Below are 26,354 nucleotides of genomic sequence, written 5' to 3' on the forward strand. Positions count from 1 at the left end.
GCAGAAGATAATTTTTGAATTTTTTTTTTATGTTTCTCTTTGCCATTTCAAAGAGCTGGGTGATGCAAAGGATGGGCTCACTGACTTCAGTCACTCAGATGATTAAACTCAAAGGGTTCCAGTGCACTGTAGATATAAGTATGGAAAAGTATTGGTGATCCCATTAAGATATGCAGTGCTACTGCTGATAACATACTATAACTCCATAATCAACACTCACAGGTTTTTTGAGTTCAAAATGAGGATGGTAGGTGCAGCCAGAGAAGGAGCTTAGTAAGGCAAAACTAGAGGCCATGGTTAGGGATGAGCACACTAAATGTGATCCATACTTGTGAGATTTCTGCTCTTTTAAGTAGAGGGCACCTCATATTCTCTTAGCTTGAGATTAAGTTTTTGGTTTCAAGAATGTGTTTTTAACACAGTATTTTAACATAGTTATGCCTTTTGGGGTTTTATGGTTTTCAGAATGAGAGCATGCAGATAAGTACCTTGCAGATGGACCCCTGGGCCCATTTTTAACTTTCTTGGCGTGAATGGGCTCCGGGGCCCAGTTGCATTTGGCACCTGCAGCAGTAGGGCCTCCCCAGGCTGTGGAATGACTCCTGACTTGGTCCATTGTGTTTCTAAAGCCATCACTGCTGTCCGGACGAACGTGGCCAACCTGAGCGACGCGGCGATGTGGAAGATCAAGAGGGCGCGGTTCGCGCGGAACCGCCAGAAGAGCGTGCGCTCCCTGCGCGACAGCGTCAAGGGCCCCGCCGAGTCCAAGAGAGCGCTCTCCCTGCCCGAAACCTTCACCACCAAAATCCGTTAGTACCTGCTTGTTTGTGACACGCCTCTGTTCTCCCCTAGGATCATACCCGCTGAGGGGAGCACACTGGAGGTGGCAGAATTTATCCAATTGGGATGGCAAGTTTAGGCATTACTGATAATGACAAGTTAGTGAGTTGGACAAAGAACGTAGATGCTGTGTCTAGATGTGTCTGTTTAAAAACCCAGAATAAAATGCTCCAAGACGAGTTTGCCTTTTCTAGATCTTAGTTTTTATTTGTGGCTAATAAACAGTAGTTTTGTCTTAAATAGATACAGATTTTACAGAAAGAATCCTCAATTACTAATATATTTATTAATTATAATTATTAATCAGTGCATGCAGCATATGCTATGTCTTAAAAACAGCTGTTAATGTCTCAAATGAGTTTTTTAATATATTCAGAATTCTTTTGTTAAGGAGGCAGTTTCCATGCAACACATCATTCCTGCCAGCTTCTACAGGAGCACCTAGGTGCTGGAAAGCCATAGGACTGTATGGAGTGCCATGCAGATAACTTTCCAAGTAGAAATAAAGCTTATCTGTTCTCATTTAGAGAATTTGCAAACACAGATTAGTCTTTATATTCAAACTGGACTCTCACATTGCTCTTACCCATATTATAGTAACTGATAAAACTTTCGAACCTGGGTGCTAGTGAGCTGTTAACTGAAAAGGTAATTTACTTTCCAACACTGCAGTATATAATCTTTCCAACACAATCCCCCTGAATATTTTGGGATTCTTAGGTAATCCTTCATGACCAATTACTGATGCTGCACAGGGACTCCTGTGTGCTGACTCAGAAAACTTAAATGATGGAGAAAACTAGAGTTACAGAACATGGTGCACAGAATCTGTAGGCACAAGTGACATGTTCCAAGCATTTACACTCACTGCCTGACAACAGTGCATGAGTAAATGAACATAAATGTGCTAGCACTGAATATAGGCTAAGTGTGAGATGTCAGTGCTGCCTTGTTAAACAGAGTTGCTCTTGTTTTTTTTAAAGCTGTGAGCTTGACCAGACATGAGCAGTCTGCACCAGCACTTGGAGGAACACCAGAGCAAACACCAGGTGGGTGTGACAAAGGAGGTGTGTTTTGATGGAACAGGAAAAGAAAGGCTCTAACTCTGACTTTCTTGCTGAATCATGAGATAAACTTACACAAGATGGAAGTTGTCTAAATGGCAGAGTGAATCACATCTCAGCATGGTTCCAAAAAGTGTAAATTGAAGCTTTGCTCTCAATCTGTACTGAAAGCTGCCTCCAGTTGTAAATAAGTCTTTGGAGTTGGGAGAAGGTTATTTGTCAGTCAGCTATGCCAGTAGTGCCTCACCCTCCTGTGTTTGATTGCCCACAAGTAAATATTTGCTAGACTGGCCACATGGCTCACCTGTTTTGAGTCTGATCTTTGAGTCTTTCAGGTTTTAAAGACAGCAGACAGAATGCTTTTGCCTGTCAGTACTGTATATTATACTTGTCTCCTCTGCATGCTTATAGATAACCTCAAGTCTCTTATTTTGTACTTACTGACATTTTCTGAAGATGTCATCCTTCTGTCAGGCTTCTGTAGAATAGATAGCACAGCAGGATCCAAGTAATCTCTCAATAATTGTGGTTACTTGCAGTTACTGCACAGAGTGCTGTGTAGACTGATGATTTGGAAGTGAAAAGATGTCAGATTCAGATCTTTTCATGTCCTGCCTTCAAGTCTTGGAATACTTCCAACAGATGCAAATTCCTAATCAAAATATATCCACTTACTTGATGACCAGCTGAAAGGAAGATACCTTGTCGCTGTGGGAGCTGACTGAGCTGTGAAATGAAATAGGGGAGTTTCTGAATTGGCAGGATATAGCCCTGCTGTGCTAGCCCAGTGAGAACTGGAAATCAACCAGCTCCTTACAGAACATATGTGTGGGTTGTCACAGGCTCACAGAGGGAGCAAGAGACATAATGATGCAATAAACAGGTATTTCTGTGGATGATTGTTCTTCATTTAATGGCACCAACCACCTGCTAAATACTGGGCTTAAAGGAATTTATTGCATAAGAAGTGTCAGTCTCACAGTAGGTGTGGTTTTATTAGATGTATTTTGGTATTTCTACATGTGCAGGCTTAGGTAGTTCATCATTGAAGGTTAAAACAAAGTTTCCACTAAAAATGTGTATATAAAATGTTTCTTGTAGCTACTAACTACTGATCTCAGGAAAATTCTGATAATACGATTCAGAATATGGCAGATTATTGGGAACTAGAAGACTAATTACTGTCCCTTTTTTCCTGTCCAATATTTATTATTTCTTAAATGTCTATAAAAAAATTTTTTTGAGGTTTGTTTCAGTTTTTAGCACTGCGTTGGCAGTACTGAGCATATCTGATTCCTTTAGGATTGACTCCTAAATGGAGGATGTACATCTGTTGTAGAAAAACATGTATTTTATACATAGCCCTTGAATGAACCAGTTTTCATGCTCATCTGTTCTTTCTAGATTTAAAGCAGGCATCCTTGCACAGTCCAAATGCAAGCTGAATTCAGTGTGCATTCTGTATGGATTAAACACCAGGATCATGCATTTGTTCCTATGTCCTCTTCAGTATCCTGAGCAGTCAGTGAGAGTTTCATTGGTAGGGATCACAGCTGGGATGATGGATGATGTAATTCTGATCTGATGCTATATGTGACATTGTGATATGCCTTAAAGTAATTTGAAGGTAAAGGGGTCTGATATAAGGGTCACCTGAATAAAGAGATGAATCTTTGGAGGTAAGGCTAGGTTGAATTCATGTGCTGAGGCTGTGTGTTACCTGGCTGTTTGTTTGGGGATGTGAGAAGGTTTTAAAGAGGGTTGGGAAGGATCTGTGTGTGTATCTATATACCTTGTATAGGCACATACAAATGCACATGAATTTTGAGGGATAAAAGCTACCTTAGCCATTGTAAAGAGAGAGCTGTCTTGGTTTTGCATTCCTAGCTTGGATTTAAGCAAGCTCATGTGATAACAGGATACCCTGTATTTTGTGTTGAGGAAATGAATGTTTAAGTCAGGCTTGATATAACCTAAGATTCATTCCAGCAGAAGAAGTTTTCCAGACTCTGAAGATCTATTAATTAAACTGGATTGTACAGTTTTTTTAGTTTTAAACAAATAGTTCTCCATTGCTGTTTTTCTGCAGGTTCCTACATCAGAAATGAAAAATGGGGTGGCTGACATTCCATAGACTTGATCCTTAGTAGAGCTATTACAAATAAATCAGGGTGAAGTTCTGTTCACTCTATCCTGCTGTACAGTTTTTCCTGAGGGTAGAGTAGGAAAAATGAGATCTTTAATGCATCTGAAAGTGTAGTAATATTTCTGGAAAAGTAAAATGTCAGGAAATGTCCTGGGAAGTATCTGTAAGCTAGTGTTAGAGTTATGAAACGCTTTCAAAATTGAACATTTTATCACTGAGCTTCTGAATTATATTGTTCAGCAAGGGAAAATAAAATGGTTTAATCTATTCAGATTAATTACTTGTTGAATTCTGTTTGGAGAACCAGTATTTATTTAGAGCTCAATGATCTTTCATTCATTTTATCTCCTTCTGTGTTTTATTAAAAATCTCACAACATGTTATAGAGATGAAAATAAATAGGGCTGAATAATACAGTCAGATATCATCCTTATGCAGATTGTGTCTTTAGGATGTAATTCCACAGAAAATTTTAACCTGGGTGTAGTATTATATTAGAATATAGGATTATTTCTCAGTTTATGTCCATGAAACTAAGATTACTTTCTGTGTATATTTTTGAAGTACTTCTGAAAATGGTTTTTGCTTTATTTCTGATTCTAATTATTTCAGAATTGAATGTTTTCTTTTTGTATCTGCAAATCTTGGTCCAGCAAAAGCTTGGGTAGAGAATTTCCATTTTGAAGAAGGGTTTTTAAGTAAAAAATCCCAGTGAAAACTGTCTGGAACAAAAAATATTGTATTACATAAAGTTCATTATTTCTTCTAACCCAAATAAGACCAATAAAGGAAAGTTATTCTTAATAGAAGTGGACCTGAAAATTCCTGCCCCCTGCATAGTTTTAATTTTCACCTGTCATAGAAATGACAGCCATCTCCCATGTTTTGCAAAAACAGCCAAACAAACCTCTGTTCACCCACCAATACAAATGCAACTTACTTTAAAATGATTTTTAAAAATTACAGACATTGGAGTTTTTCTTGTGAAGAACCTAAGACAGATACAGTGGTACCAGCAAAGTAGTCCTTGGTCAGAATAGTGTATCACACTGAAAATATGGGTAAATTAGAATATTAAAATAACACTGTTTATTTATAAGTTATTTGTAGTAATACAAGTTATTTAAGAGAAATACAGATTTGTGCTAATAGGGAAAGTCTTCATTCTTTGCTTAATCATGATTTGGTACAATTTTTCATATTTCCTACCCTTGCCACTGGGAAAGACTGATGTCTGTTAATGTTTACTGAGGAAAGACTGATAACCATACCAGATGAGAATTTGGTGGCAGTGGGATTTGATGGATATGGAAGAACAATAATGTGGAATCTGGCACAAATGCACTGGGATGGGAAATAAGGTGCTCCACTAAATATGAGAAAGCTGAGAAATGGAGTTAAATGTACACAGTTGGTGTTTCTGTGCAGTTGGACCTGGGGCAACAGAGGAACAATGTCCTCAGAAATGCATGCCTATATCCTGCAAATTCACTGTGTGTATTTGGGCAGAAATGGAGCAGTGAACTCTGGAAAAAAATTCTGGTGTGTTCTGTTTTTTGGATTTACAGAGTTGACACAGTGTTTTCTAGTGTCTGATACCAATGTCCCTTGTGCCCATAGGACAACCTTCTCCAGAGAATGATAATACAATAAAAGACCTGCTGCCAGAGGATGCTGGGATTGACCACCAGACTGTCCACCAGCTCATCACAGTGCTCATGAAGTTCATGGCCAAGGATGAGAGCAGCGCAGAGTCGGACATCAGCAGCGCCAAAGCTTTCAACACAGTCAAGCGCCATCTGTACGTGCTGCTGGGCTACGACCAGCAGGAGGGATGCTTCATGATTGCACCTCAAAAGATGCGTGTTTCAACCTGCTTTAATGCCTTTATTGCTGGAATAGCACAGGTAGGTGATGGCACTTACTACTTTTTGCTGCCATTTATTATTGCCTGTTGTTGAAATAATGGTAGCACTGCCTTCTTTGTAGTAAAATAGTGGCTGAATGAGGTAATCCTACTTAAAACTTCAACACTTTTTCAGCTTGTGAAAGAATTTCTTTCCACTGGTAGTTTAAGATTGCTGCATCACTGGCAAAGAGGTTATAGTTTTGTGTGAATAGAGCATGCAAATACTACTGCTGTATGAAAAACTAGAGACTGCTTCTAACCTCTGCCTTCTTTCACTAGCCTTTGAATGCCTTACTTTCCTCAGGAGTATTTCTTCCTTTCTTCTTCAGAAAGACCTGGAATCTGTGTTCCTGTTTTGTTTCCCTGTGTGAATGGTCTGTGAACTCTTCAACATTCTTTACTTTGCAGGAGGCTCATTTTTCTTCCTGACAGTACACCAGGACTTTCTGTTCTCCCTTTCCTGGGGAGTGCTCTTGCCATCATGAACTTGTGCCTATATTGGTATGATAAATGACCAAAAACATCCTTGCCTTGAGCCTTCTTTCTCTATCTTGTAAGGACGACCATAATTTTCTACCTCACAAGGCTCTTCTAAGGCTCAATTAATTCCCACTGATGGAGTAGTGGGTGATACTGGGCTGAAGAATGTTTCACACTTGTAGAGAATTCCTATTTGCAGTGGAGCATCATCATCAATTCAATGCTTTTTCATTATCACAGTCACTCAAAAAGGATTACCTTAGGGGAAGAAGAGGCATGTGATTTCACATGTCTACTGTAACCTTCAAACTTTGCTCAGAGCTATCTTTGTCTCTTCTGGATCTGCAATTTTCTGGTTCATCCATTGGAATCAGTGATTTTTCAAAGTTAAAAATGATGTTGATAGTTGTATAAACTTTCACTGCTGGGGAAATGTCAGATATCCATATTTCAGGTGGCAAAATAAAAGGTGTTAATGCAAAGATACAAATGCATCGGGTTCCATTGTCCCAGAGCACTGTGGCTCTGTGTTAATCATCTTTCATCTGTGTAGTTTTAAATTAAAGGGTGCAGATCTGTTGCTCTTGTATTGATAGTCTGGAAGTGGCAGTTCAGATCACAGGGCAGCATTTTCCACATTTGTGTTTTCCAAGTTTTGAAGTCCAAATTTCAGTGATGATAATTGGCCTGATTTTTGGAAGGACTCCTTACTGTAACTGCAAATATCAGCCCCTGCCTTTCTCTTCCACCTTTAAAATGTCTTGTGTGAGCCAAATTCACTATTTGTGTTTAAAAGCTTTATAATTGAATCCTGGTTCCTCTGATGTCAAAAGGGGTTTGAGAGCTTCAGCAGGCCAGGGTTTTTCTCTGTGCAGCAGACATCGACTTCAATTTGTATTTTGGGAGAATTATTTTCTTAGCTGTAGGAGAATTATTTTCTTAGCCTTGTGTTTGGAATCACGTTTGCTACAAGAGAAATGCCATTTGCAATCCGAAGATGTGTTTACAGAGTGCAAACTTGGTACTGAGCTCTTAAGAGATCTATTTCAGTTACTCTTCTTTCCCAAGCCATAAATACTTGCTTTACCCCGCCAGCGCCACAAAGGTGGGGATTAGGTTGTATTGCTGGTTCGTTGATTTTGATTCCAGGCTTGATTCGAGTGGATAGTTCTATTAAAAAAAAAGTAAATCCGATGTCTCGGTATTTTCTACCGTAAACTCCGAGCGTTCCGAAAGCCCGCGTTTCTCTGCAGTGGCGCTGTGTGCCCGCGCGGTGGCGCTGTTGGACAGAGCGGGCTCCGCGCCTCCTCCCCTGCGGCCTTTATTCCTTTATTGCTTTTTTCCTTCATTCCTCCATTTCTTTATTCCTTTATTCCTTTATTCCTCCATTCCTTCATTCCTCTATTCCTTTACACCTTTGTTCTTCCATTCTTTTATTCCTTTATTCCTTCATTCCTTCGTTCCTCCATTCTTTCATTCTTTTATTCCTCCATTACTTCGTTCCTCCATTCTTTCATTCCTTTATTCCTCCATTACTTCGTTCCTTCGTTCCTCCATTCTTTCATTCCTTTATTCCTTCATTCCTTTATTTATTTTCCTATAGCAGCTTGAAAATTGGCTCTGCTCAGCACCAGGCATGTTTGTGTTACAAGATTGCTCTGTTAGGCAATTCTCTGCCTGCTTTGTATGGATGAGCTTTTCCTAACTGTGCTGTGTAACTATCACTCCCTGAGGGAACACAGCAGTATGGGGTAGGACTAAATTTGGTGATTATAAATCACATATTCCACTGGCTCACCCTACATGGATAGACATGGGGTTCATCTATTTATTCATCACATGCAACACCAGTATTTGAGACAGCTGCACATCAAACTTAAGAATTTTACAGGAAAGGCTTCTAGTCAGTTTGTACTGCCAGTACAATGTTAGAATGCTAATACAAAGCCCCCAAATCACCAAACTACTCAACCCCCAAAACTCACAAATGCATTATCTCTGTTAAACATGGGATATAAATGCTATGGTTTTGTGTATTGAAGCATGATCAACTTGTGCCATAATACAAAGCTATTTCAGCATAATATATTTTATGAACTAGCCAGTTTATCTTAAAATTTAAGCTGTGCTGAATGAGAGGTTTTCAGAACACATTTTCTTTGTTTCATTCTGCCTATCTGGCTAAAATGAGAAGGTGACAAGCTGCCAGAAGGCTTCTAAATGGTAGTGAGATTTCCTTAAAACCATAAATGTCTTTTCATTTAACCTAATAGCCCAACTGTATTAATTATTTTGCTTTTTGACATCAGTGGATTTGGTTTTGGGGAGGTAATTCCTGTGTTCTTTTCAGGTGATGGACTATAACATCAACCTGGGAAAGCACCTTCTTCCCTTGGTGGTGCAAGTGTTGAAATATTGTACTTGTCCTCAGCTGAGGCATTACTTCCAGCAGCCTCCTCGCTGCTCCCTCTGGTCCCTCAAGCCTCACATTCGGCAGATGTGGTTAAAGGCTTTGCTTGTAATTCTCTATAAGGTGAGTGCTCATAACAAGACATTGTCCACAGAAAAATGTCCACTTCAGCTTGAAATTTGTTATAGGGAACACCTAAAAGTCTGGTAAGTGAATGGAACTGTAAAGGACAATTTTCTTTGATACGCTTACTCACTGCATTTAATTTCAGTGTCTGAAATAGGATTTAGTCTGTGTACTGACTTCCTCTGTTCTTCTGCAGTCTTTATTCAAGTGTTAGCTGTGAAAGGAAAATATGGATATTAAAATAGAAAAACTGTGTATGATATTCTAGTGAGGAGTATTTTGAGTAACTTAGAATCAGTTTTCAAAAATCAGTAATGATTTTAAATGGAAGAGTGTGTCAGTTCAGCAGTTTTATTCTTCAATTGAGTGAGGCTTTTAAAGAAATGCTGTTAAAATGTAGTGCCTTTATGCTCTGAAATGGAGCTGTGAATACTTCTGATATGCTTAACAAATTTCTAGCAGGTCTATAGGGCGTACAAGGAAGTGCAGACACTAAATGTTAGTAATACGGACTTTTAAGATTTTGTTAAAATAATTCTGTGTACAAAACTGACAACAGTCCTGCTTCTCATGATATATTTGGAAATGTATAATAAAGGGAAGGCAAAGGGCATCCAGCTGACAATATTATTGTAATTTTTCTGTTTTACTGCCTAAATGTTTATCCCAGGAGAAAAGTTAGTTTTTAAGCTGAAGTTTTTATTTTTTCTCTTTTGCTGAACAGTACCCCTACAGAGACTGTGAAATCAGCAAGATTGTACTTCACCTAATCCACATCACAGTCAATACCCTCAATGCTCAGTATCACAGCTGCAAGCCCCATGCAACTGCTGGTCCTTTGTATAGTGACAACAGCAACATAAGCCGGTACAGTGAAAAGGAGAAAGGTACTTTTAACACTCTAATTTGTATAAAAGTCATTGATTTAATTCATTAAGTCTTGCAGATGTTGTATAAATGGGTAAATATAGTCTGAACTTTAGAACATAATACTTGGAATTGAGTCTGAAGTGTGACTTACCTGACTGACCAGCATAGCCAAGTGTAGTAAGAGACATTCTCAGCTGCTCCATAGGCTGAGCATAGCACAGTGGTCTCACATCTCTCAGGGGGGTGTATCTTAGACTTAATGGTTCAGTCACCATGGCTGGATAGTTCTTGGCTTTTTCTATGGCAGTACTAGCTGATCCTGCAAACACACAAAGTGTGCAGCCAGCCTGACACCATGTTCTGATTTTACTTTGTAATAACGTGAAATAATAGCAAATATTGATACTGGAAAGAGAAGACTATGAATTCAGTCTGTAGTTTGATTTTCTCTTGAAAGGAGCTGAAGTTGACAAGGTTAATACAACATGTAGGTGGGTATGTAAAGGCAAAAGTTCAGTACTTTGTGTCTGATTGTGAGCTCTGTATGTGCTTGCTTAGTGTAGCAGAGGTATTGTGATGATGTGAAACTGGTGTAAGCTTGGGGCTTCAAATCCATGGGGTCATTGAGTGTAATTCCTCAGGTTTGTGAAATTAGTTACATACTAAGTGTTAATGATTAACATGATCTTTTGATATTCTGTAGACTCCTTTCAGCTATTTTCCCTTTTAGCTGCTTATTTGCTGTTTACATCTTCCTTCTCATATAGCTTTTGTAGCATGCAGCAAACTCTTCTGAAGAAAACTCCAAGAAACTCTCTTGTTTTCTTGTCAGTATCTTTTCTTCTTTTGCTGCTTGTTGCTTGTGAAAACATGTCCAGCAGAACAAGAGCACATTTTGTTTACCTGAGCACACTATTATTCTGCACTAGCAAATTAAAGCAATCGTAATGTGCATTTAAACTACATATTGCATAACCTCACACAGTTGGACATTTTGAATTGCTAGTGGAGGGCTAAGAGGCAACTGTGGCTTTACTATGAATTTGTCTTTTTTTTTTTGAGACAAGTTAATGACTTGATTCATAATTACTTACTAATACATTTGTAAAGTGCATTAACTTTCTGGATTCATTCTAAGCTGTTTTAAAGACAAATTGAGGTGCCCAAGTACCCAGCTGGTCCAATACTGGTTCCCTGGGTGGCCTTGTGTCTCACTTCAGCATTGTTTCCTTATGTTTACAGTAAGGAGAATAATATTTACTTGCTTTCCAAAGCTGTTGTGAAGGGCTTTGGGCTGCACAGAGGTAAAGAACCATAAATGGGCAAATTTTACTCTTTAAATTCTGACTTAACCACAGGGCTTGTTCTTCTTCTTTGTGGAAGGGCTTCAGTAAAAGGAGGATGTAGAAAAGTTTTCTTTCACCTGCAAAAAGCAGCCAGTGAAATTCCAAAGTTGAAGCCTTTCCCACCTTTTCTAAAGAGACTTGTTTAATCACTAGCCAGGTAGTGTGTGTGTGCTGCTGTCATCATCAGAGGTGGTGTTTAGATGGGGAACAGATGAGGATTTTGTTGTCAGACAGCAAGAATTCCTATGCTAGAGATGAATTTCCTCACTACTGAACTTCTTTCCTGATTATTTTGCCAAACTTTGTTGTGGGGATCATGAGTGTTGTGGGGTTCAAGTGTGCAGGTTGCTGTGGAACTGATGCTAAATATTATGACAAGAAGCATTTGTTGCTAAGGGGAAGAAGTAGTTGTACGAAAGACATGACATTAAAAGTAATCTAACTTATTAAAGCCAGTTCCTAAAGAAATTTTTACTATCAACTTTGATTTTTCTGGATCATCATTTTAATTAGGTATCTTGTCTCTGATGTCTTTAGGTGGCAGTTTTATAGCTTCACATGTACTAGCAGCTTCCCAGCAATTTCAGAGCTAAAGATATTTATGTCTCATTTAAGTCTTCAGTTTTTGTCCCTTATTTGCCCCTTCACTCCCAGACACTAAGTGTATTTCCTCTCCATATTTGCTTGCTACATTAAACAAGTCCAACTTTGTTTTTCTTTTGAGTGCTCTGTTTTTATTGTCCCAGTAGTATTTCTTATTTCCTCGGAGATGAATCACTGGATGTAGAATTACAGAATGGTCCCACATGATAGATATGGATTTTTTCTTTTTTTAATTTCTGTTTTGTTTTATAATAGCCATTTCATATAGATGATATGGCATTTTTTTTGATTGATACATAGATGTGGATCTTTCTTTCTCTTTGCCATTTTCATCTGGCTGGTCTCAAATCAGGGCATAATGTTGTATTATTACTACCTAGATCAATAATGTCTTTATTCACACTCTTAGGTCTTACTCTGTTATTACCATTATCAGCTTCCCAAGATTATCCATTTCTTCTTTTTCACTTTCTTATTTTGCTGGTTTATTTCTTATCTTGCAGTTATTTCACTAATTTCCATCTTCTTCAATTTACCACTTCTCACTGAGCACTACAGAAATAGTTTACTTAAGTCAGTGTCCCCATCTAGTGTATTTTTTCCATCTAAAGAATCTGTATTATTATCAGTAGAGAAGATCAACTTAGAGTGGTAGAAGCTTTGTTATGCTTTTGTTGCACTGTAGCCCATTTTTCATTTGTCTCTGACCTTAACTCAAGATGTAATAAGAATGACAAAGTTAAACCTGGGATACAAATTTACTTGCAAACTCCATTTTTCAATTCAGGTTTAATTAATACTACCTGAGGTTTTGTTACATAGACAGCTTTTCATTCAAGAAATTGCACTCTTTTAATAGTAATAATATTTTTTCTTTCTCCAGCAGAGGAAGACAGTGTTTTTGATGAATCTGATATTCATGATACACCAACTGGACCTTGTAATAAGGAATCTCAAACTTTCTTTGCAAGACTGAAGAGAATTGGTGGCAGCAAAATGGTGAAATATCAGCCAGTTGAGATGAATGCTCAGAGAAGTATGAATTTTTTTGTTGGTATAAACTCCTGCAGAAATACAATTTTCTACTCTTTAATTTCAAGCTACCAACTTTCTTTGTAGAGTTTGTTGCACTACCTAATTTTAATATAACTACTCTGTCTGACTTTTAAGAACACTCACTTCCCTGAATGAGTTATCATTCAGGAATCTCAAAGTAGGCACTCCAGAATAAAAATATATGAAATTAGAAGTTGTTTTCTGAAACATTAAGCTCTTCTGAATTAAAAAACATTTAAGAGGATTTTAAAAAAAAATTCTTCAACCATTGGGCTGAAGACTTTTTATTTAAATTATTTTTTACCAGAAATTGATTTTGTTGATAAGGTGAGACTCTACAGTAAGCAAATTTGTTGTTCCTGCTGCAAATATTATGGTTTTCCATTGGCAAAAACGGGGTTTTCAAAAAGTAAGAGCTATTTTGATTTCAAGTTTAGGTGTCTGGAATCAATAGCCTACAAAAAAGTTGAGATTTCCACTACCACCAACCTGCCTTTTTATTTTTTTCCTTTTAGATGTTTGCAAAGGGAGGGAAAGTGATTCTGACTAGAGCGAACACTAAAATTTCTATCACTGTTTTTTTCTTCATGATGATTGTGGTGTATGTGAATATTTTGAAATACGGGGCTATTAATGGTTAGGAACATCCTGTTTAATGTGAAAATAATAATTTATAATAATAACAATGGTGATAGTCTTTGAAGGTGTTCTCAGTGAGTGTGTTCACATAGCAGAGCACCAGAGCAGTGGCAGTGCCAGCAGGTGCAGCTGTGCTCGCTGCCCTCCTCCCCAGGATGAGGAGGGAGGACTGAGTGCTGTCATAGCTGCTGGATCCTGCTGGGATCACCAGGGAAAAATTCTCTGATCTCAGGCTTGTCCTGCAATATCATCACTGCCAATACTACCCTTGCATGTTGAATCAGAAGCATTCATTTTAAGCCTGTTCTGCTGCAGTAAATAACAGGTGCACTACATGCAGCTATCCCAAGTATCTGTGGAAGTTACATGCCTGTGTCACCTCCTTTCAATGCACAAGGTCAAACAGTCTATCTTCAGGGTACATCTGTCCAGGATGAATAGACTTTGGACAGCATATAGGTGAACTCTACTATCCAAAGAGCAGATTTTTGTTATTATTTGTTGTAAAAATCCATGTAATTTGGTTCTGAAGTTGAAACAAATTGTAGGCAATTTTGACTAATACTGGGCTTGTTTTTAAAATGTCAGTCATGTATTGTGCTATAAAGATGAAGGTGTCTGCCAGAAGTCTCCAACTGAGGTAGTGTTAGCTTTTTCTGTTTTGGTCAGGTGAAATAGAGCTGGCTGAGTACAGAGAGACGGGGGCCTTACAAGACAGCATTCTGCGCTGCGTGAGAGAAGAGAGCATTCAGAAGAAGAGGCTGCGCTCTCTGAAGCAGAAGTCCCTGGACATAGGGAACGCAGACTCGCTGCTGTTCTCGCTGGACGAGCACCGCAGGAAGTCGTGCATCGAGCGCTGCGACCTGGAGCGGCCCGTCCCCGCGGCGCACGGCGCGCACCGGCACAGCGACCACGGCCGCTCCCGCCACGGCTCCTCCGCCAGAGCCGAGGGCGCCGACGCGCAGGAGGGCCTTCCCCGCGCTGACAGCCTCCAGGAAGCTAAAAGGCCTGTCATACCAGAGGTTAGGCTCAATTGCATGGAAACATATGAAGTGAAAGTGGATTCCCCAATTCAAACTGCTGGGCCCAAGGAAGATTTAGATCTGATAGATTTGTCCTCCGATTCGACATCGGGTCCTGAAAAACACTCGGTGCACTCCACTTCAGACAGTGACTCTTTAGTCTTTGAGCCACTTCCTCCTCTTAGAATAGTGGAGAGTGATGAAGAAGAAGAAACAGCAAACCCGCTGAATGATGAGGTCTCTGGCAAAACTGCTGTTTCATCTCCTTCAACTCCTATCAATGTGTCTGCCCTCAGCCTCAGCACAACTCCACTGGTACAGTTCAGCATTGAAGATTGCTCCAAAGACTTCAGTTACAAGGATGCAAGCAACAGCGCTCCAGCAGGAATAGAGGAGGTCATTTCCACTTCTCCCAAAGATCAGAAGAACTCTTCAGAGTTAGTTAAGCTGGAAGAATTTCAGGACATGTCCTCTGGAAACTCACTAACATTGAAACAGAAAAGAGACCTGCTGCAGAAATCATCTGCCCTTCCAGAAATGTCCCTTGATGATAACTCTGAGCTCAGTGTGGAGGAAATTAAACCTAGTGGAACAATTCCAAGCCCAAATGTAAAGACAGTCCTTATTAAAGTCCCTGAGGATTCTGAAAAGCAAATAGAGAGTGATAAACTTGATACCAATACAGAGTCTGACACCGAACAAAACACAGAGCAGAAACAAGAAGGGGAGACCGAGGAGTCAGAATTTAAGATTCAGATTGTTCCTCGCCAGAGGAAGCAAAGGAAGATTGCTGTGAGTGCTATTCAGAGAGAATACCTGGACATTTCTTTTAACATCCTTGACAAGCTGGGAGAGCAGAAGGAGGCAGGTGAGCTCACTCACCCGATCAAAAAACTTATTTTTGCTTGAAGGTTTTAGTAACAGACCAGGAGATGTGTATATTTATAGTGGGATGTGGGTATTTATAGCATCTGATGTGCTAGCTGAGTGCTTTCAGGTGTTTGTTTCTCACAAGGAATGTGTAACCATTCAGGTATGATGGATGTGCAAAGGGCCCATTTGAAAAGGAAGTGGAGTTCTGTGACAAAAATACTCATTCTGATGTCCAAGTTTGGGAATGAAACCCCTTGTCCTCTTTATGCTGGGAGTCAGACAGATGGTCATACCTCTGTGCCTTTTGTCCTGCTATTCTAGTCCATGCTACACTGATTCTCTTTTGGTGTAGTGATTTTTGGCCCTTATTTCTTTTGCCAGCATAAGGCAGTGGAAAGCCTTATCACAAAATGATACGGATCAGGAAGTGTAAGGCTGAGTAGGCATTAGACTTCAGAAGTAAGAGCACTTGGAATAAACCTCAGTTTGCATTTAGACAAAGACATATATATTTTGTTTTTGTACACTAAAACCTGTTTGTGGCCTTCTTTGTACTGGGTATCTATAAAGTTTTCATGGCTTGTGTTTGTAAAAGATTTAAAATTCAAAGATGGGCAATCCTCTGTGTACCCTAGGTTTCTTTTTCAGTTGATTTCAATGCAAAGTTTTGTTACTAATTTTTTTCAGGTGGAGAGAAAGTGAGTTTTAGCTTTTCCTCAGATTCCAATTGGATCTATCAAACCGTTTGAAAAACTGTATGCTGCTGCCTTTTTAATTTCTTGGCTGTTTTTTTTTCCTAGGATTTTTCAGTTTTTAGAATTTTACCAGCTTTTTAAACATATTGAGGAAAAAGGACAGAATCTGTCAGGCCTCAGTTCTTTGTTGCCTTTAAAGTGAAGGGGAATATTAATACATTTGTGACTTTACTTTTTTCTTAATTACTTCAGAGGGAACCACAGTATAAATTCTTCCTGGGATATTCCACTTATACAAGGTGAAATTGTTCCGTGTAATCATAGTTACACTGTTCATTTTATGTTTCATGCCTGTCCTCCCATTTATGGTTCTAATAAGCTGAAGAACTACTGGAGCTTTATAAAAATTAAAGAGAGTTGAGTGCTTTTGAACCTTTCATTTAGAGCAGCGTGGTCTTGACAGAATTGTTCAATTAGATTCAGTGCTTTTTTTGACCATTAACAAGGGCCAGTTTTCATGCAGTGATGAGCACTGTTACCCTTGAAATGCTTGGAAGGGCTGTCCCAGTTCTGAAGAACCACGTGGAACCTTTTTAATGCAGAATTTTAAACTGTGAATCTTCAGGATCAAATGCTAGATCAGCAGCCTCTTGAATAGAAACCAATAACATTGGAGTTAAGGCTTTTAAAAGATGCGAAGCTGTCACTTAAATTAGCTTTACATCAGTGGTCTCCCTCTTATTTCCATGTTGGTGGTTCCAATAATTACTTGAGTGGGATCGATATAAAACTCTAAGTGCATTTATTAGTTGGGAGTTCTACAGACCATAGGCAGAATTCTCCTTTAAAAAGTGATTTTAAGAAATAGATCCCTATGCCCTATAAAAATTCTTATGACAAACACACTGAATCCTTTTAAAAGTATTGGTAATGCCAGATGGTGAATGGATGACGGAAATTATGCAAAAAGGGCATCTAGGGAGAAGGAAAATAAAAAACTGGTGATTTTAAATCTGAGAGTTTAAGCACAATTTTCACATGCAGATCCTGCTGCCAAAGGACTTTCAACACTGGAAATGCCAAGAGAGTCATCATCTGCACCAACCCTTGAAGCAGGTGTTCCAGAGACAAGTAGTCACTCTTCCATATCAAGTAAGTTTACCTCTGATTTGAGGACTAAAATCAAAGTTACTGTATTTGTGCATCAGATGCACATCATGTATGGTAAATTCCTTCCTCTGAGTTCCTTTGATTGTTTTTGAAGTACAGCTGTTTTGGATATGATTAGGACTGTTATATCTCTGATGCATTTTAACAGTTAGTAGCTAAAGATTTTCTCCTGGGACATGGCAAGTTTGACAAGTGTGGTTTTCGTGAATTAAAGTAAGTAGCAGCTAAAAGCAATAATTCACTAAAGCTGAATGTTTATTTTCTCCTGAGAAAGCATTGTCAACTGTCAGTGCACAGAAGCAGAAGACAAGAGTCCACAGAGCTGTTGCTTTGGCCCTTGGTACATTTTTTGCTTAGGAAAAAAAGATCTCTTGCAGTTTTTGCAAAATGCCTTGAATTCCACTTCCTCAGCTGCTTGCTGAAATGTGGTAACTCCTTATCTGGGACTCCCATAACCATTGCAGTTGAAAGTGAACTGTGTTGTTAAAAGTAGACCAGACACTTGGCTTAACAGAGCACATGAAGATGGGATGTTAAGGTGGAGGTGCCTTAGAACACTTAGCAAAATTCAGAATGGTGTGTCCATCTAGGTAACACATCTGAAGGCCAGTGGAGCAGGACTATGGCTAGTAAAAAAGGGAGGGGAAATTACTTCCTTTGTTACCAATGAACAGCTCAACTGTCTTGCTGACCTCCAATTTCAGATTGCTATAGCAATGTTAAATTTTAGTTTCTGAAATTCATCATCTGCTGATTTGACTGGAAGGGGTGTCTGGCTTATTAAAGGAAGAATGCTATTTTAGACATGCTGCTTGAGTACCTCCCCAGTTTTCCCACAAGCATCTCAGGTCATGTGCATCTCACAGAGTACATTTGTTGCTCACCTTATGATACAGATGTCACTTACTAAAGCAGCTGAGGAGGTGTCAGTTAAGACCTATCTGTCTTGCTTTTAGCCTAGTGCTAATGGTCCCTGTAAATTCCAACGTATGAAACTGGGAATAGTACCTATACGATGTTGAGGCTGTATTTCTATGTAAATATTTCTTTCCTCTTTCTGGAAACTTGCCTCAGTTTCCAACTGCAAAAAGGGATATGAATTCTTCCATTGTGTCTCTTATACATTTAGACTGAAATGGTTTTAATCTTCTACTATGTATCTTTACAGTGCTTTGCATAGTAGGCCCTGATCAGGACTGTGAGCACAAGGCACTTCTGAAACACAAATAGGTAATACTAGTTGTACTGCCAGTGCCTGGCCACACAAAGCATACATCTTTGACTGCAACGGGAAAATTTTGCCTTTGGATTTGTCTTTTTGAGTAGAGAATTCTATAGGAGTGGAAGAATTGGCGAGATCAGTAGATAACAAATGAAAAGTGTTGGCAGCACTGTATGAAGGTTACTGATCTTTTAATGTGCTTGTTAGGTTTCTTGTAGAAAACCTGCTAGAGGAAAACTTCCCCCCTGTCATGGTCTAATCCCAGCCAGCATCCAAGCCCCAGGCAGCTGCTTGCTCATGCTCCCAGCAGCAGGAGAGGAAAGTGTAAAACCTGGGAAACTCATGGGTTGGGATAAAGACAGTTTAATAAGGAAAGCAAAACCCATGCATGCAAACAGGGCAAAACAAGGAATTAATTCACTGCCTCCCATGGACAGGCAGGTGTTCAGTCAGGAGAGCAGAGCCCCATCACATGTGATGGTGACTTGTGAAGATGAAATCTGTCATTCCAAATGTGTCCCCCCTTCCTCCTTCTTTCACCCACTTTATATACTAAGCATCATACCATATGGTCTGGAATATTCCTTTGGTCAGTGTGTGTCACTTGTCCCAGCTGTATCTTCTTCCAACCTTCTTGGCACCCCCAGTCTCCTCACCAGTGTGATAGCATGGAAAGCAGAAAAGGCTTTGGCTCTGTGCAAGTCCTGCTCAGCAATAACAAAAACATCTCTGTATTATCAACCCTATCTTCAGCACAGATCCCAAACACAGCCCTGTACCAGCCATGGTGTTGAAAATTGACTCTACCCCAGCCCAAACCAGCACACCTCCCTTTGCCACTAGTCAGTCACAGGCATGAAAAGTCACATGCTGGTCCACAGCAATCATCCTGGATCCAACACTGTTCAAAGGTTGGCAATTCTGATATTTTTTGGGGTTTAGGGGTTTTTTTGTAGCACCCTGGTGGTTTGGATTTTGTTGTTTTTTGGGTTTTTTTCCCCTTATCATTGTTTGAAATCATTGCTGTCATTGAGGAATCAGGTGAATAATCCTGGAAATGCAGACCTGCTCAACAGTAGCTGAATTATGTGATATATTAATGAAATTTTTAAAATTACAATCACAAAAAGCTTCTAAGAAAAATTCAAAGAGATAATTTTCTCTGTTTTGACAGTCATCTGCATTCCAAGCAGTCTTGTCAGTTCTAACCTTAATTGCTGTTCTTTTATCAGGAAACTCTATGCTTGATAAAGTGATAAAGCATCTATTTAAAATCATTGCCCTGGGAATGATGGAAATTCTATTTTTCTCTTAATTTGCTGTGAAAGGCAGCTGCAAAATAACTTTTCAAAGTGAAAGATGGAATGGTCTCATCTGGCTCAATTCTGCATATTCAGTTATACCAGGACTACTCTGCTGAAATGCTGTACTTGGGGCAAAAAATGGAATTTAAATACACTTCCAAAGGATAGAACTGGAAAGGATGTAGTGAGGAAAAGCTTAAATACTTCATCTAATAAAATAATTTTAGTGCAGATTTTCACTGAAGTATTTGTTTTGCTTGTTATTACTCAAGACTTGTATTTGTTCATTTTTGAGGGAGTGTGCTACTTAGTCTGGATTTTAAACTCTGATAGAAAATGAGTAGAGCAAGTTTAGGAGAAGGCACTCGACCCTTCAGAGCTTTCTGAAAGTTGCAGTTTATCCTTTATCTGTACTTCTTTATCACAGTTAACAATGTGAAATGCTGTGTTTAATTTCACAGCTTAGATGGCTACTGTTTGGAATTTTAGCATGGAACTACCGGATAGGTAATGGTCTTTTTAATGTTGAATGTACTTACAGATGGAAATGATCATTCAGAGAAGATTTTACTTTGTTGCCCTTGCTCTGAGGGCCTGTTGAGGAAAAAAACTATACTTAAAGCTTCATACAGTGAACAATAATTTTAGTTGCAGTGGTGGAAGTATACTGCTTAGGCTTGATTGTCCACGTGAATGTATTATGCTAGTTCAATTTGAATTTTTTTAATGAATGGAGAAAAAGTGGGAAAGTCAAGAGTTGTGTATGATCTCCTTCTTCCTCACTCTAATTAGAGAAAATATGTAGAACCATCTAAGTTGGAAATGAGCTTTAAGATTCTTGAGTCCAACCTAACACTGCCAGTCCATCACTGCATCATGTTCCTAAGCAGTGCATTGAGATGAACCAAAAGTCTTAAGTCTCCCTTATGATTTTACTTTGAGCATTATCCAGTGATGCATCTCATAAATCAATCTTTTTATGAAGTAAATGATTGGATGAATGAAAATTGAATGTTTGTGGCTTGATAGCTCTCTGTAAGAAAGGGTCTCATCTCCCAAGGCTGCTGCCTTCCCCTCCAGCAGAATGTGCAGGTGCTCTGCCTGAGGGGGGGCTGTGTAGGAGGCAGGTTCAGGTCCTGCCACCCCTGGGGGATGCTGGTGGTACATAGAGGCAGTGAATTTGTTTTCCTGGGGTCAGCATGGGCACAGCAGTCCTCTGTCCTTTGCTGGGGGGAGACTGAGTTTCCTTCCTTGGTAGGTTGTATGTGAGTGAGATTGGAGTGTGCATTTATTGCCTCTCAGCATTGGAGTTTTGGGGTAGTATCTTAACACTTCCAGGTACCAAATTTTTTTTATGAGCTTTCATAATATTTGGAGGCAAAAGGCACTGACAGTTGACACAGTGAATCCAAGTCTCTTCTGACTGATGGCATTGGGGCCAGAATTGTACCTGTGTAGTTGTATGAAAGGTGCATATTGAATTGAACAAGATCCTTAGAGCAAGCCATCATTGTCATTTCTGTATTTATATCATGCTGGCTTGTCAGATCAGGAAATGAGAGTAGTTCTAAGTGTTGTCTGAGCTCCTGAAATCCTTTTGCATTTCTGACTTGCAGCTCAGTTCAGACAAATGAAAAGAGGCTCTTTGGGAGCTCTGACAATGAACCAGCTAATGAAGAGGCAGCTGGAACACCAGTCTAGTGCTCCCCACAATATCAGCACTTGGGATACTGGTGAGCTGCATTTATTGTTCTTTATTTCTATTTTCTAAACCAATTACTGTGTAACAATCCACTTAAAGAAAAAAAAAAAAAAGAAAAAAGAAAAAGGAGTATTTCTATTCTACCATTGCAGATTGCAGATAAGTGATCAATATCAAGTCTAAAGTGAATCTTTATAGAGAGTACAAGATTATCACCTAGTAAGAGCTGGAATAGCTACATATTTGGGACGTAGACCCTCTGATACAGTGTTGTCCCTTTTATTGTGCATATTACTCAGATTATTTCCTGCTCTCATTGAAAGAAATGGAAGTATCACTGTGGAATTCATTAGGTATAGGATTTCATCCTTGGTGCATGGAATCATTTGTTTGTGTGTGTGTGTTTCCAATGGTGTTGGTACACCACAGAATTGTGCCTTATACCAGCCAGTTTTGTTTCTCTTTAAAGAAGCTTTTACCAACTCATGCTGAACACCAGAAGTTTCTGTTTACTCACTGCTTTTCCTTTTAAGATGAATGCAAAGCAATGAAAACTGAATTAAGCACGTAATTTACTCACTACTCATTTTATTTGTTTTTTCTTTTTTTTTTTTCTGTAAAAAACACTTTCAATTGTCCCAAATTCATAGCAGATGCCACTAAACAATAAATTCATTCTGATTTATCAAAAATTCTAGATATTTTAGTGTCCATTTTTATACTAGTGACATTACAAAATTGTGCTTCTCAGGAATTTATCAGCAGATCCAGATGCATCTAGAGAAAGGAATGTTTAAAATATATGGAACTTAGCATGCTGCATGAATGTCTTACCATCAGCCCTGGACAGTTGAGTTGAAATTTTTGGTTACTTTAGTCTTCAGCATCAAGTTCCTTCAAACTAAGTTGTGTAGACAAGAGTGGCTGAAGATATGGTGCATAGTTCAGGATTATCCTTTCTATTCCAGTCTGCTGAACAGCATGCTCAGCATGAGACCCTTAAATCACAAAGGTCACAATTTGCCAGTGGTAAAAATGGGGGTTTTGTCCTATCAACAGGTAAGTTTATTTATTGAAGAGACTTAACTGGATCACCTGGTCTCTCAGGCAGGGTTTTAGAGATTTAGAAGTTATTGCATTTGTTCTGCAAGTAGCATTTAGCCTGTATTCAAAATGACCAGGCCAACACTCAAAACTGTTCAGAATCTCTGTCTAGTTAATCCTGTTCCAAATCCAGTAGCCTTCTTCACAACATCTATGACTTTTCCCTCCAATGTTCAATTCAGCTAAAGGCCTTCAAGCATGGAGAGGCAAAATGAAATGTTCTTTTCTGGAAAGCTTTGCATCTCTCAGTCTCTTATTCAACCACTAGCTTCAAAGTAAATTGTTTTTTTGGACAGTGGTTTGGTTTTTTTTTCCCCCAGGACTAATGCTCAGTATGACTGTTTGTCATTTCAATGTCACACCACAATTTTGAGACTTATACTCGTATGCCAACTAGGAAGTAGTCTCATCCCACATAAATATTTGATGTGTTTGGTCCACGCATGCCTTATTAATTCATTTTTTTATTACCTGGGTAGGTGTCATGTGTCTCTTCCAATCTTATTTCACACCACTCTTTTCCCAAGCTTGCTGTCTGCAAAAAAAAAAAATAGTTTTGTGCCTGGCTTCTGTCGGTACAAACTATATCTTCTAGTGTCTTGGTATTTCTAAACACTTGTTTCTTTCTCATTTTGTGGCTCATATATTCCATATCTGGTAGAATCTTAATGGCTAGCACTTATTTTCCTGTTTAATGACTCTTGTCTAAAATGCCTTCTTTATTATTAGGTTATCTGTGTCCTTTTTACTGTATGGACTTTTATCTTTCTTCCCCCTTCCTTTCTATGCTTAAAAAATTAACTTTTTTCTTTGTTTGTTTGTTTGTTTGTTTTTTTCTATAGCAGTTTTATTTGTCCTTCTCTTGTTTTAACTGTTTAAGGTTGTGGTGCTGTTGACTGGTGACAGGTACTGGATTTGTGGTTCTGGAGACTGAAGTTCTTTCTTTATTCACAGAGCAGATACAGCATGGAAAGAGGCTGTGCAATGTTCCTGTTTGCCTAAACCCAGATTTGGAGGGACCACCACTGAGAATCAGAGGTTAGTTCAGAGTGTCTGACCTGGCCCTCTGCCAAGGCTACCAGGAAGATTTAATGGTTCATATGAAATGGTGCTGAATTTTGTGTTCTATTCAGCTGTTAAAGCCCTCAACTGTTCTGCAGAAAGCATATAGAGAGTGGCTGAATCTCATTTCTATATAAACTCTCCTCCCTCACAGCTGCAATACATCCAGACTCTCCGATAGCTCTCTAATGGGGCAGTGGCCTGCCTTCTTTGCCTAAATCATGGTTTTTTCCTGCAGTTCACTGCTCAAGACAGGACATTTTTGAGTACTTAAGTCTTATTCCAACATTGTAGCATGCATTATGGCTGCTTTTAGCATTTGTGTGCTGCAATGGGACTTACATATAGACAATATGACAGTGAAACTTCCAAATTCATGGCAGACAGATCTTTATACATCTGAGAGGCTACAAAATCTATACCTATCCCCTGCATTCTGGATGTTGTTCTACATTACTGGAGTGTTCTAGCCTTCCTGAAGTGTCTGCTTATATCCAATAGAACCTTAGGGAGCAATTATAAAGTTCTGAACTATGGATGTAAAATAAATGTTTTTCCTTCCATGCTTCATAAAATGGTTGTTTAAAACCTGCCTTATTCTCATTTCACTCATCTTATTTTGAGTTCAGAAATTGTGGGAGCTTCTAACTTATTTTGCCTGAGAGCTGACGTTGAATTTGCTTTTTCTGCAGTGACCAGGATTATGTGATAATAAATTCCATCTAAACCTTACACAGAGAAACTTCCTCATATTTCCATAGTTAAATATTATAATGTTAATGTTAACAGGCTAATGTAACAGGCTAATGTTAACATTAAATCTAAATCTACGGATTGAAGAAACCAGAAATAAAATTGGCAATGGATTACTTAAGTTGTAATTTGGGAAAGCAGAACTTGGAGAAGTCAGGAGTTTGGATCTTCCATAATACATAACTTTTCCTAGTAAAATAAGCATTTATCAGAAATTAGGTGCACAAAAAGGGCCAAGGGCAAAGGAAGCCCCATATGTTGGCATGATCACAGTGGCTGTGCTCTCAGCTTTGAAGAATAAAGATACTTGTGAAGATTTTCAATGGAAAGCATTTCTGATAATCAGCTCTCCAATGTTCTCAATTCCTTATGAATTATTTCTTCTGTCTGTCCTTTCCTGGTTTATCTCCTGTGGCTCTGTTAGGAATAGTATGAATAGACTGATGACCTGTTGTTGAAACGTGAACTTAATTCCTTCTTCATGTAACTGGGAACTATGGGAAGTTAATTCCCAAAATGTCTGGGAGAATACTGCAAATATTCTGGTGTCCAGTCTCATAGCAACTGTACAATCATCTTCTCTACCTAGTAGATACAATTACATCCAATTTCCTGGAATTTTTGGTTCATGTTTTGCCACAGGGATTTAAGAATTTTTAATTGATAGTTCTAGGTAATTGGAATAATCTGGCAGAAGCAAGGAATGTGCTTATATATCTTTTTATAGACACAATTTGTTTCTTATTTCTAGCCACAGTAAAGCCATTATGGCTATTCTTTAGAAGTCTGCTCATCAAGCATTTTGATGATTCTTACATTTTTAAAATTCTTTTCCTAATTGCCTTAAGGTGCTACAAAATCCAGTTTGCTGTCAGCACCCAGTATAGTCAGCATGTTTGTACCTGCTCCAGAAGAATTTGCTGATGACCAGCCCATTCTGATGACTGACAAGTAAGTGGTTTTTTTTTTTCCTCCTTTCAAAGAACTAGCTGAACTTCAAGTAAAGTGTAGACATACTTGATGCAAATACAGAATACATTCTGTCATTTATTTCTATGCTATTTTTTTTTTACCCTGAGGTAAACATTTTTTCTAAACCCTGCTAGCAATGTGTGTTTTCAATTCAGTAGGACCTGGATGATTGTGCCCAGGTGAAATGATGACTCAGGCTATTGTCTGTGCACAGAGGGCAGGGGAAGCATTTTCCATCTTACTTTGAATCAGAGGTGCCTTTTGATCCATCAGAAACCTATTTTTGTCTTAGGAAAACAAAAAAAAAAAGAGAAGTTCCATTTAGGAATTCATTTGGGTTTCTGTTGAAATCAGTAGCTGTTGCTGTGTCATCAACACAGTAATGTAATCTTCACAGCATTTTTAATGCTGGTACTCAGTGATCCTCAGAGCTTTTGCAAACCTGTATTGTTTGGTTAAAATGCCTGTAAAGAGAAGTTAAACAGAATTGTACTCATTTATTAGAGTAGTAAAGCAGGCAGCAGGGAGCCATGCATTGATTTGTTCAAAACTTGGGAGGAGAAACCACAAGTTCCTGTGTGTGCTCAGTCCAGAGGACAGACAGACTTGCAAGGATGATCTTGGAGAAAGATGGGGCCTTTGTGCAGGCTGTGACAGCTAGAGGACCTTATTGTGTGACAAAGTGAAGCATCCCAGAGTTAGTCTGGTCTGTGGCACTTCCCTTGGCCATTTCACCAAAGCTCAAGAATTACCTATTGACATACAGACCAGCTGAGCTTGACTTCCATGACTTTGTTGGCACATTTTCTTTATGTTCAGTAAAAGCAAGAAAATTGCCTGTTCAATTCCATTAAGTTAAAAATCTCACAATCTGTTGGAGTCATTTTTAGCAACTGATTGATCAAATTAAGCCAGCTTCTTACTGAGCTGAGATAAGCCAATTTCCCACATTGGTTTGCCTCTTTCATAGGTTGTGAAAGCCTGTC

The 26,354-nt window shown here is 38.8% G+C and overlaps 1 protein-coding gene across 1 annotated transcript in view; it reads left to right on the forward strand.

Annotated features, from left to right (window-relative positions):
* The window catches only part of UNC79 (unc-79 homolog, NALCN channel complex subunit), a 104,655-nt gene that overhangs the window by 43,443 nt on the left and 34,858 nt on the right, over nucleotides 1-26,354 (forward strand). The window contains 11 exon segments of the mRNA XM_056493611.1: nucleotides 630-809; nucleotides 1,824-1,889; nucleotides 5,671-5,957; nucleotides 8,790-8,972; nucleotides 9,700-9,862; nucleotides 12,678-12,830; nucleotides 14,159-15,379; nucleotides 17,124-17,231; nucleotides 21,392-21,508; nucleotides 23,536-23,619; nucleotides 25,245-25,347. Of these exon segments, the coding sequence (XP_056349586.1) occupies nucleotides 630-809; nucleotides 1,824-1,889; nucleotides 5,671-5,957; nucleotides 8,790-8,972; nucleotides 9,700-9,862; nucleotides 12,678-12,830; nucleotides 14,159-15,379; nucleotides 17,124-17,231; nucleotides 21,392-21,508; nucleotides 23,536-23,619; nucleotides 25,245-25,347 (2,665 nt within the window).

The sequence above is a fragment of the Oenanthe melanoleuca genome, chromosome 5 (assembly GCF_029582105.1).
Source record: "Oenanthe melanoleuca isolate GR-GAL-2019-014 chromosome 5, OMel1.0, whole genome shotgun sequence".
Classification (NCBI taxonomy): Eukaryota; Metazoa; Chordata; class Aves; order Passeriformes; family Muscicapidae; genus Oenanthe; species Oenanthe melanoleuca.